General features: G+C 47.3%; 1 protein-coding gene across 1 annotated transcript; it reads right to left on the bottom strand.

Annotated features, from left to right (window-relative positions):
* Window positions 1-4212: 4212 nt before the first annotated feature.
* Window positions 4213-11018, bottom strand: LOC146356120 (uncharacterized). The gene is made up of 4 exons (XM_084831638.1): window positions 10943-11018; window positions 7564-8491; window positions 6649-6781; window positions 4213-5398 (listed from the first exon to the last, which is right to left on the bottom strand). The coding sequence occupies exons 2-4, from the start codon at window positions 8359-8361 to the stop codon at window positions 4521-4523; spliced, it is 1809 nt and encodes a 602-aa protein (XP_084687764.1). The 5' UTR covers window positions 8362-8491; window positions 10943-11018; the 3' UTR covers window positions 4213-4520.
* Window positions 11019-11326: the final 308 nt, after the last annotated feature.

The raw sequence follows: 11326 nt of genomic DNA, 5'->3' as shown, positions 1-11326 counted from the left end.
TGGAAAGATTGCAGGGGGTAAATGCCTGTTGAACTCCCAAGCTAGGAGCTAGGGAGGGGGATGCTGGCTGATGTGGATTTGGTGGTCTAAGCCGAATGATCTGATCAGAATGAAAAATAAAGTTCTAAGCAGAGAGCCAGTGTGATGTAGTATCTAGAGTGTTGGACTGGGAGATCTGGGGTCCAGTCCCCACTAGGCCTCAGAAGCAGACTGGGCGACTTTGGGCCAGTCACAGACTCTCAGCCCAACCTACCTCACAAGGTTGTTGTTGTGAGGATAAAATGGAGAGGAGGATTATGTATTCCGCCTTGGGTTCCTTAAGGAGGAAAAAAGGCGTAATATGAGGAATAAATAAGTAAATCAATAAGCAGTGGTAAATTTGGAAGTGCAGGCCCTCATCATGACAGTTGCTGTAGCAACGCCCCCCAGGAGAATCCAAAAATTGCAAGCAGCTGTGTCAATCCATAGCAACAAATCTGTTCCAGGAGTTTTCATCGCCACCAAGAGCAGGTCTTTCGTAAAGTTCATGGGTCATATTTGCCCATTTAAGATCAGGCCACTCCAAAATACTTGCATTGCAATGGGGAAGAATATATAATTGCTGGGGGAAAATTCATTTCACCCCAGCAACAGTGAGGGTTGCAGCTAAGCTCAGAGGGAACAGGGGCTTCCCAGGGGGGTGGGGGACAGATGACAGTGTCCCTGCTACTCAAAAAGTGCTGGGTCCCTGTGATCCCTGACTCCGCTACTACTCTGAGTACATAGCATAATATTTATTAGTATTAGCTGACAGATGTAAAATAGTGTTCTGGCAAAGGGCAGTGTAGTTGTTAGCATGTTGGACTTTGGCTGGAGATTGCATGAGAAAGGGAAAGAGAAGGATACAACACAGCCCCGAACAGCATAAGACCACCAGCTCTCGATTAACCAGGGGTTTCTTTTCCCAGCACCAGGGAAAAACATTGATCTCAAAGTCAACAAACCAGTTATAGCAAAATTTGGTCTGGGCTCACACAACATAACAAGCCATAGCACAGACTGAGTGTGGGTCGTCATTGAATCGTGGGTTGTTGTGTTGTGTGAACCCAGCCACACTAAAAAAAACCCCATGGTTTGTTCACCACGAACAACTCAAGAGTTCACAACCCAACAACAAACCATGGGTTCTTTTTGTGGGTTGTTCGTGGTGAACAAACCATGGTTTATTAGTATGCCTGGGTTCACCCAACACAACAACCCACGATTCAACAACAACCACACTCAACCTGTACTCTGGCTTCTCACGTGAACCCAGCCTTTGTCTCCACCAGGAGGAGGTCTTTTGTAAAACAACTGGCCATCCAAGAGCAAATCCCAAAATATTTCGCATTACAATAGAGATAGCTGACAACACTGTATGTTGCTGCTGGGAAGATCCATTCCTCGTCAGCTAGCGTGAGGACTGCAGCTAAGCTGAGAGGGAAGCCTCAGAAGGGGCGGAAGATGACGTCAACACCCCTGCTAATAAGCAAGTCTCAATGCTTCGACCCTGGAAGGCCTGGTTCTGTCACACTACTGGTTCTAAGTCACAAGACAATAAATATGGGAGCGTGTTTGCAGTATAGTGATTAGAGGCCACCAAGCAGGGCATTTTTCTTGGTTGTTTTTTTGCATGCAGGTCACAATTCAATCTTATGTAAGGCAAGAGTGTTGGACTAGGAGCTGGGAATCACAGAATCATAGAATAGTAGGGTTGGAAGGGGCTTACAAGGCCATCGAGTCCAACCCCCTGCTCAATGCAGGAATCCAAGTCAGGAGATCTGGGTTCTAGTCCCCACTTGGCCATGGAAGCTCACTGGGTGACTTTGGGCCAGTCACAGACTCTCAGCCCAAACCACCTCACAGGGTTGTTGTTGTGAGGATAAAATGGAGAGGAGGAGGAGGATAATGTAAGCCGCCTTGGGTGCCTTGCAAGAGGAAAAAAGGCGGGGTATAAATGCAAATAAATAAATAAATAAATAAATAAAATGACATCAATTTAAACCTTCTTCCCAGCCTAGAAAAACAGTCTTATTTTATTCCATCCCAAACCACCTAGAGTACATTTCATGCCTAGAGGGGCCGGGTTCATTGGCTGACGTTCCTTCTTTGCAAAGGATGCAGTCTCAACGTTCGTGGGTTTGCTCCTGGGTGGATTTGATGATCCACGTTTCAATTCTGCTAAAATACACGCTTTGTGCTGCTGTGATAGGACAGTGCAAGATCTTCTTGGCCTTAGAGAAAATCTTACACTGCAACATTTTAGACATCACAACCAATTTCCATTTTGCACTGGAGCTTGAGGGCTTTGGGAGGGATGCCTTTTTAAAAATTCTTTGGTAACGCTCTGCTTTTCTCCTCTTTCTGTATTTGGAGCCTAGGTGAACATCAGACCCGTACTCTGCCCACTCCCCTCCATAACCACACGGGGGAGTTGGGAAGCTTTCTCTTCTGTTTTGATTGACCTCAACTTGTGTCCTCCGAGCCCAACAAACGGTAGCTAACCTTAACTCCGACTGGCTTGAAACAAGCCAACTTTAAACTGTGGATTATGAAGCTGGCTTGTTTGAAGCAAACCATAATTAAACTTGGCTAGACTTAGGGTGCAATCCTATGCAGGTTTAGACAGAAAAAGGCCCAGCATTCCCCTGCCAGCCATGTTGGCTGGGGGATGCTGGGGGTTGCAGGACTTTTTTCTGTCTAAAAATGCACAGGATTGTGCCCTTGCGGGTTCTCGATGTGCCAGAGGAGAAGGAGGCTTGTAAACCTAAGGCTCATTCTCATTACAATAAACCATGCCTTATGGCAGCCTTCCCCAACCCGGTGTCCTCCAGATGCAGTGGCTGACCAGCGGCCCATGGGAAACCCACAAGCAGGAGCGCAATAGCACCCTCCTGACCATGTTCCCCAGCAACTGATGTACATCGGCTCACTGCCTCTGGTACTGGAGGTAGCACATAGCCATCAGGACTAGTAGCCATTGATAGCCTTCTCCTCCAGGAATGTGTCTAATCCCCTTTTAAAGCCATCCCGATTGGTGGCCATCGCTACATCCTGTGGCAGCGAATTCCGTAACTCTGCGCTGTGTGAGGACGTCCTTCCTTTGATCTGTCCTGAATCTCCCACCAATCAGCTTCATGAGGTGACCCCTTCGGGTTCTAGTATTTTGAGAGTGGGAGAAAAATGTCTCCCTAACCACATTCTCCACACCGTGCATAATTTTGTAGACCTGTATCACATCTCCCCTCATTCGCCTTTTTTCCAAGCTAAACAGTCCCAGCTGTTGTAACCTCCCCTCGTAGCAGAGATGCTCCAGCCCCTTGATCAGTTTAGTTGCCCTTGTCTGTACGTCTCCCAGCTCTACAATGTCATTTTTTAGGTGTGGTGACCACAACTGTACACAGTATTCCAAGTGTGGTCGCACCATAGATTTGCATCAAAGCAGTATGATATTGGCAGTTTTATTCTCAATTCCTTGCCTAATTATACCTAACATGGAGTTTAGGCATGGTTAAAGCTCTTACAGACATAGTTAACCCTTAGGAGAGGCATTTCAGCCTTTCAGAAAGGGAGAAAAATTGCACCAAGGCCATGAAAGCACCACATGATCAGCGGTTGGGGGAAAGGGGATGGGGCCAGGAAAAGGATGTGTGGCCATTTGGGGAAACCTGGGGGGCCAGATTCAGGCCACAGGCAGGCCAAATATGGGCCATGGGCCTGAGGCTCAACAATCTTGGTATACAGCAACAAGTGTCATCCTCTCAGTCATGAAACGACAATAAAAGATATCCTCTGATGGTCAAATGATCCACTGTCATCCAAAAATCCAACAGCATATTCTCATATAAAAGGCAAAAGATTTACACAATCTAAAAAGAAAGCAGAGTATTCTCACAGAATTTTCATTCCATTATTTTCCTGGCTTTCCTCAGGATAGTAAGTTGGTTTCCCTCCTCTACGTTTATCCTCATAACAACCCTGTGAGATGCTGAGAGACCTTTGACTCCCCCGGGGTCACTGCATAAGCTTTGTGACTCAGTGGGGATTGGAACTCAGGTCTCCCTGGTGAAAGCCCACCGATCTAACCACTGCACCATATTCACTCTCATGTACATGATTTTGCATTGGCAGAATCAGTTCAGGATCTAGCTTTTGGAATAGATATGTATTTACTACGCAGGCTTTTTTTTTCTTAATAATTCTTTATTAGTTTTTAGTTTCATATCGCAAAAGAACAATATATCAGGAAATCAACAGTGACTGCTAGTCTGTGTCTTTGTACTGATTAAACATGAATAAACATTCCCAAATCCTGGACACTGTTGCCTGACTTTCCATTTCTTTTTCTTACAGTCCTCACTACACAGGCTTTTATAAATCTTTTCAAATATATACTATTATTTCCTAGTTTGGGAATACTTATTTTTTTCCCTTTCTTTTCCTCATGTATTAATAAATCTGACTGACTAACTGCGATTCCTGAATAGATTCTCTTTTGTGGGCTAATTTAGGACAGAATCTTGTGCTCTAGTCTGACCATTTATACGGTTTCGCCCTGTGTGCATTATCTGGTGTGTAATCAGGCCCTGCTGGTTGCTAAAGCCCTTCCCACAGTCCAAACACAGATATGGCTTTTTTCCCAAGTGGATGCTCTGATGTCTAATAAGGCTCGATTTAAAAGCAAAGCTTGCCCTGCAGAGTGGGCAGTTGTATCTTTTGTCTCCAGAGTGGACTCTCTGGTGCCTGCTCAGACTTGATTTGTAGCTGAAACTTTTGCCACAGTCTGCACACTTGAAAGGCTGCTCCCCTGCATGGATCCTCTGATGCATAGCCAAATTCGAGCTCCACCTGAAACTTTTCCCACATTTGATGCATTTATACGGCTTCTTCCCTCGGTGGAGCCTCTCATGCCGAGCGAAGTTCTGGCTGTGGTTGAAGCTCTTTCCACACTTGAGACACTCGTGGGGTTTTTCTCCCGTGTGGATTCTCTGGTGAGCGATGAGGCTGGTGCTCCAACGGAATCGTTTCCCACAGTCCGGGCATTTATAGGGCTCCTCTCCTGTGTGGATTCTCTGATGCCTAAGAAGGTTTGATCTGCGGCTGAAGCCCTTCCCACACAAGCTGCATGTGTTCTGCTTTTTTTCCAGCCACATTTTCTGATGGACGGAGATCTTGTAAGATTTTCTGATGGACGGAGATCTTGTAAGATCTCCTAGCTGGCTCAGAATGGGTTCCTGCCTCCACTCCTCCCTTTGATTTTCCTCCTGCGCCTCAAGGTCTTCTCGGAAGCTGACACTCCCTTCCTCCTTGCAACTCCCGCTTCCTTCTGACCACACCTCACGGGGTTCCCGCTCATTCTCGCTTCCCCAGGTGTCAGCTGCTGGAATAGAACGGAGGCACCGATGTGAGTGCAAACAAGGAGGGAGAGACAGGAGGGATCAAGGAATGCAGCCCTAAAGAGCATCTTGGAAACTGAATTTCGCCCTCAGGCAAAAAGATGTTTTACACATACGCACACGTACGTGTGTGCATATTTCTAAAAAAATTCACTATGATGTTATTTTTGGTCCAGTTCGTCAAATCCACACCCATGTTTCCTTTGAGCCACCTGAGGCGCTATTATTCCTAACAAGATTTGGGTCCGGGTGTGGCAATACGTGTCAAGTCTGACCAAGATTCCCAGGGAAAGCTTTTTATGAAATCCAGTGTCAGCAGAATTTATTTTATTGGTTTAAGACAGCCTTCCCCATACTGGTGCCCTGCATATGCCCAGATCCTAACATCAGCTTCAGCGGTCCTTCTCTGGGAGATCCCACTGAAGGAACTGAGGCAGGTGGCTACGAAGAAGAGGGCCTTTTCTGCTGTGGCACCCCAGTTGTGGAATGAGCTTCCCAGAGAGGCTCACTTGGCACCTACATTGTACTCTTTTCGGCGCCAGGTGAAAACCTTTATATTTTCCCAGCCATTTTAATCTTTTCGCTCCGTTGTTTTAAATCTGCTATTGTGTTTTAAATCTTTGCACTGTGGCCAGGTTCTATTTGGTTATTATTTTTATATTGTCCTTTTAAACTTTTAAATTTTCATATTCTATTTTATTTTATTGTATTATATTTCATGGTTTTAATTGTTGTGAATTGCCCAGAGAGCTTCAGCTGTGGGGCGGTATAGAAATGTAACAAACAAATAAATTAAAAAATGTTGTGGGCTCCAGCTCTCATCCTCCTCAACTGACATAACCCAATGGTTGGGGGTGATGGGAATTGGAGTTCAACATCATCTGGGGACCTTAGGTTGGGATACGCTCCATTACATCCTCTTCTGCTCCTATTTGGGTATCTAAAAGATACAGTCACTGCAGAGGACTAGCTTATAATCCCATACAGATGTAGTGAGTCCAGAGGGGGAGAAGGTAGACAGAGGCAAAAATTAGGGTGAGGGAGGTTGAAGTAGATGGAGCAATGGAAGGAGGCTCTGGTCTCATCCACCAGCAGCATGTCGCCCCCGACAGGTCACCCCCAAGGGAATGCATTCCCCTTAGAAGAAAAAAGGTTCCTTGCCGCTCATCTATGACTTACTGGGATGTGCTGAATTTCACAAATCTGTTTGAAAAACAGCAGAACAGATCCTTACGCAGAGATATGACCTTCTCTTCACTCCCCTGTTTGACCTTCATTCCGGGGAACCTCTGTCCAGATTCAGACGAAATCTGCTCTTTGTTGTCATCAGGGAAACGCAGAGCCCCCACCGGGGCCAGACCCGGCACCTGTAATAGCAGTGAGCATTTTAGTTTGGGAAGGTCTCTGCCTCCTAAGGGTTTACAGTCTGTGCTCCTTCATTTAACTGAATTTTAGTTGAAATGAATGTACTTATACCTTTCATAGCAAAGCCCTCCCAGGGCAGCTTACAAAAGACAATCAGTACCCTAAAACAAAGTTTAAAATACAAATAAAAGCCAATCCAGTTACAAAAACTAAAAACACCAGCAGTTTAAATTGCAGCTCACAGCAGTTCTAACAGAGGGCAGATTGAAACAGATTGTCCAGGTGTCTTCAGAGGCGGCTCTATATTTGGGGCAAATGGGGCAGTGACCCCACCTCTGCCCCACCCACTTGTGGCAGAGAGATCCCCCCACAACCAGGCACATTTGCTCCAATGCACAGCATATAGCTGCTGAGTACCATGATTGCTGGAGGACAACAAAAGATCAATCTCAATCGAGCACTGAGCACTTGCCCGGCCCACTGCCCCACCAGCCCCAGTGGACCCAGCTGCCACTGGGTCTGTTTAAAAAAAAAAGGACTTCTTTTTTTGAACAGGCCCATAAATACTTCTTTTAGGAGAGAGTTCCAAAGGTATGGGGCAACCACTGAAAAGGCCCTGTCTCTAATGCCCGCCAGTCCGATGGACCTCGACAACAAGCCTGTGAATGGGCCCTCAGAGGCCGATATTAAGGCCTGGGCAAGTTCATATAGGTGCAGGCAGTCCTTAAAATAAATGGGCCCAACCATCTACACAGGGCCAAGATAAGCACACACCCTTCCTCACCTGCTTTTCCTGTCTCTCGGACTCTCTTTGCCCCAGCAGGAAATCTTCGGCCAGGGCCACCGCCTGGGAGCAGGTCTCCGGGCCACACTCCCTGACCCAGTGATGGATGTCCGGCGGCAGGACAGCTAGGAATTGCTCCAGGATCAGCAGCTCCAGAATCTGCTCTTTGGTGTGCCTCTCAGGCTTCAGCCACTGATGGCAAAGGAACCAGAGGCGGCTGCAGACCTCTCGGGGCCCCTCCGCCTCCTGGTAGCAGAACTGCCGGAAACCCTGACGCTGGGCCTCCGAGCTGACAGCACCCTTGCTTGGCGTCTCCTCTTTGACTTTCCTGCAGGTCCCCCAGTTTCCAGCCTCCGGTGCGATGGGCTGCTCTGGCAAGGCTTGACGGCTTGCGCGAGGCCTTCGTGCAGGGAATCTGTCTCCCTGCACATCAAGGGAAACGGCTCCCTCAGGGTGGGGAAGGAGGAGTCTGCTATCACCCCATGGTGTACTCCCTGGCAGCTGGAGGCTGCCCCGATCTGAGGGAAGGCTCCTCTCGGCCTGCAGGAATCCCTGCCATTGGGCTTCCCAGTGCTGAGACACCGTCCCCTCAGCTGGTTCCCGTTTAATCTGTTTCGCTGTCCACCTCAGAAACCGCCCAATGGTTCCCGTCCAGCCGCATTCTGCTTCTTCCTCTGTCTGGGAGGCAGGCGGTTCCAGCACCTCAGACATTGTCCCTTCCTGAAGCCACTGTTCTAGCGCAGCCTGGAACTTGATGCCCTGAGGGGCTGAGAAGACCCTCTCCTCAGCAGCGGCCATTTCCTCTCGTGGGGAAGATCTCCACTCCGTTCTTCTGCCCGTCCTTCGTGAAGCGTACACAGTGCTGTGTGTCGTCCAGGTTGCTTTTAGGTGGGGGTTCAGGTACACTGGGGACACAGGCCTATAGGAGCTGTGGAACAGAGGGAAAACTTTGGTCAAGGGGAAAAGCGAGATGTGGTGGAAATGTAAAGAAGCGAGATGTAGAACCTCTTTCAGTTCAAGGACTGAATTCCATTTCAGAGAAGTTCTTGGGGGCCGCATTCCAGTGGTGGGTGGGGCCAAAGCAAAAAGGGGCAGGGCTAGAAATACCAGCATATTTGAGCTTGAAGCCTCAGGACAGGCGTTTCAACCTCTTAGAATGGGGGGAAAGTTGCTCAAAAGCCGGGAAACCACCCTGATCAGTGGTCAGGGGAAAACCTAGTGAGCCCTGGGGAACCCTGCAGAGCCAGATTGGGACCCAAAGGGCCAAGATTTGGCCTGCAGGCCAGAGGTTCTGTACCTCTGTAATAGGAACATAGGAAGATGCCTTACACAGAATCAGATCCTTGGCCCATCTAGCCCAGCATTGTCAACACTGACTGGCAGCGGCTCTCGAGGGTTTCAGGTAGGATTCTTTCCTCGCCCTACCTGGAGAAGCTGGGGATCGAACCCGGGACCTTCTGCATGCAAAGCAGGGGCTCTATCACACTGAGCTATGGCCCCTCCCAAATAAAGAGAAGGGAGATTTTTATCATTGGTGGTGTGAGCATAGTCAGGCTAGGAGATAATTCCTTTTTGCCGACTCTTATATAATGTTTTTAAGCTGTGTTGTTTTTATTGTTGGATTTTTTGTTAAATTGTTTTTAGGTATATATGAGCATTTGTATATAGGCAAGTTAGAAATTGAATAAATAAATAATATTGGCCACAAGTGTTAGCATCAGTTAATACAATGGAGGGGGAGCACTTAAGATTTGTTTATTAACACACTTTAAAAGGTTTATAGATAAGGATAAAGAAATACTCCTTTATCACATGACTGTTGCCACCAGAATAGTATACACAAAGCATTGGAGAGAAACAGTTTGGGTTAGATAAATTGGTTTATAACTGGGATGTTGAACCCCTTTCAGTCCAAGAGCCAAATTCCATTTCAAAGAAGCTCTTGGGCCACATTGCAGTGGTGGGCGGGACTGAAGGCAAAAGGGGTGGGGCCAAAAAGAGCAGCATATTGAAGCTTAAAGCTTTTACTCAGAGTGATTAAGCCTTAGGAGAGGCATTTCAACCTTTTTGAATCAGGGGAAACTGCACCAAAGCCAGGAAAGCACAAACTGAATGGTCGCTGAGGGAAAGGGGCGTGGCTATCTGACAAACCCAAATCCCCCCCCCCCCGGGGGGGCCTATTACCTGCTTCACTCCATACAACTACTACAAGCAGTTGGTTATCTACTTAGAGCACAATTCTATGCGGGTTTAGACAGAAATAAGTCCAACAACTCCCAGCATTCCCCAGCTAGCCATGCTGGCTGGGGAATGCTGGGAGTTGCAGGACTTATTTCTGTCTAAACCTGCATAGGATTATAGGCTTAGAGAACTTTTAAAAAAATAACCACCCTGCCTTTTAATACTAGATTTTCAAGGTAGTTAAACAGAGCAGTATTATTAGAATAGTGGCATCCCTTCAGTAGGAGCTAAAACCCAATCTAAATGCCAGTACAATAGCGGGGAAACAAAAGAATTGGGTTTTATCTTGTGCCTAAAGGACTAGAAATGTATCTAATGCTTTATACAAAGAGCCCTGCTTGATCAGGCCAAGGGTGCAATTAGACCAGTATGTCACATCTAACAGTGGCTAGCCAGATGCCTCAAAGAAGCCCCCAAAGAGGGCATAAAAGCAACACACACATAGCAGTTTTCTGTCCAGTATCTGGTATTAAGGAATATACTGCCTCTGTCAGTAGAAGTTCCACTGAGGCTGCAATCCTCTGCGCACACTTCCCTGGGAGTAGCTCTCACTGAACTCAACGAGACTAACTTCCGAGCAGACGTGTATAGGGGCGCAGCGTTAAGTGATCCCAAGTAACTTAAATTTATCAGACAAAGCTCTTCATTTTCCATTTCATTTATTGCATTTCTCCACCGCCCAACAGCCAAAGTTCTCTAAGCGGTTTACAAAGATTCACATCCTTAAAAATACAATACTGTACATCATATATATATATATATATATATATATATCAATCAAGCTTCGGCCCCGGTTTTTACCTCCTCGCCAAGGAAAGATGTCTCTCTTAAATGTCTGCTGACTCAAGGCTACTGCTCTAAATATAGGAACAGCTGTACTTATAGCAGGAGGAAAAAAGGTGGCAAGCCGGCTGAGGAACCAAACAACACGTGCACGTAATCCTATGCGTGTCTGCCCACGAGTAAGCCCCCACGGAGTTCAACAGGGCTTTCTTCTGGGCAAGCCCGCATGGCAGCCTTGCTCGCAAACCTGGAGCCTTCCAGATGTGCTCGACTACAATCCCCATCATCCCCAGCCAGCGTGGCTGCAATCCCCATCATCCCCAGCCAGCACACCTGCGGCATTTTTCTCACACACCTCCTTTCCTCGCTTTCACGGATTGCAGTTGCCGCTCTCTCCGTGCACCGACCTCCCTTGCAAAGACAAAAGTCCCAACCGCACCTGCTCCGGCTGCAGAGCACCGCAGGGAGCGCACGCGAGATTGACATTTAACCCGCCCCTCGGTGCCTTCGCTTTCCTGCCTCTCGAGGAACCTGGGCGCAGCAGGTGGATTTAACCCTTAGGACGACGCCAAAACAGTTCATGCCTGGCTGCTACAACTAAGCCCTATAGAATAACCAAGCGTGCAGCTCAAGAGGCTTTTCGGTATATAAACTGGTCTGTTGCTGACGGGTGTGTGTGTGTGTCTTTGTGTGTTTAATTGGTCGGGTTTTGTTTCTTTCTCTTTATTTAAATTTAAAT

The sequence above is a fragment of the Heloderma suspectum genome, chromosome 2 (assembly GCF_057233095.1).
Source record: "Heloderma suspectum isolate Gila_16-S chromosome 2, 16-S_ref, whole genome shotgun sequence".
Taxonomy (NCBI): domain Eukaryota; kingdom Metazoa; phylum Chordata; class Lepidosauria; order Squamata; family Helodermatidae; genus Heloderma; species Heloderma suspectum.
The sequence above is the reverse complement of the archived record's forward strand: the minus strand, read 5'-3'. Positions and strand labels throughout refer to the sequence as shown.

Bases quoted from the DNA above. Each gene is read 5' to 3' on its own strand.
- LOC146356120 (XM_084831638.1), bottom strand. From the start codon at position 8,361: ATGGCCGCTGCTGAGGAGAGGGTCTTCTCAGCCCCTCAGGGCATCAAG. The intron at 6,782-7,563 runs GTGAGGAAGGGT...CTGCTATTACAG, and splicing joins CCGAGAGACAGGAAAAGCAG to GTGCCGGGTCTGGCCCCGGT. The intron at 5,399-6,648 runs GTAAGGATCTGT...GTTCTATTCCAG, and splicing joins AGAGAAGGTCATATCTCTGC to CAGCTGACACCTGGGGAAGC.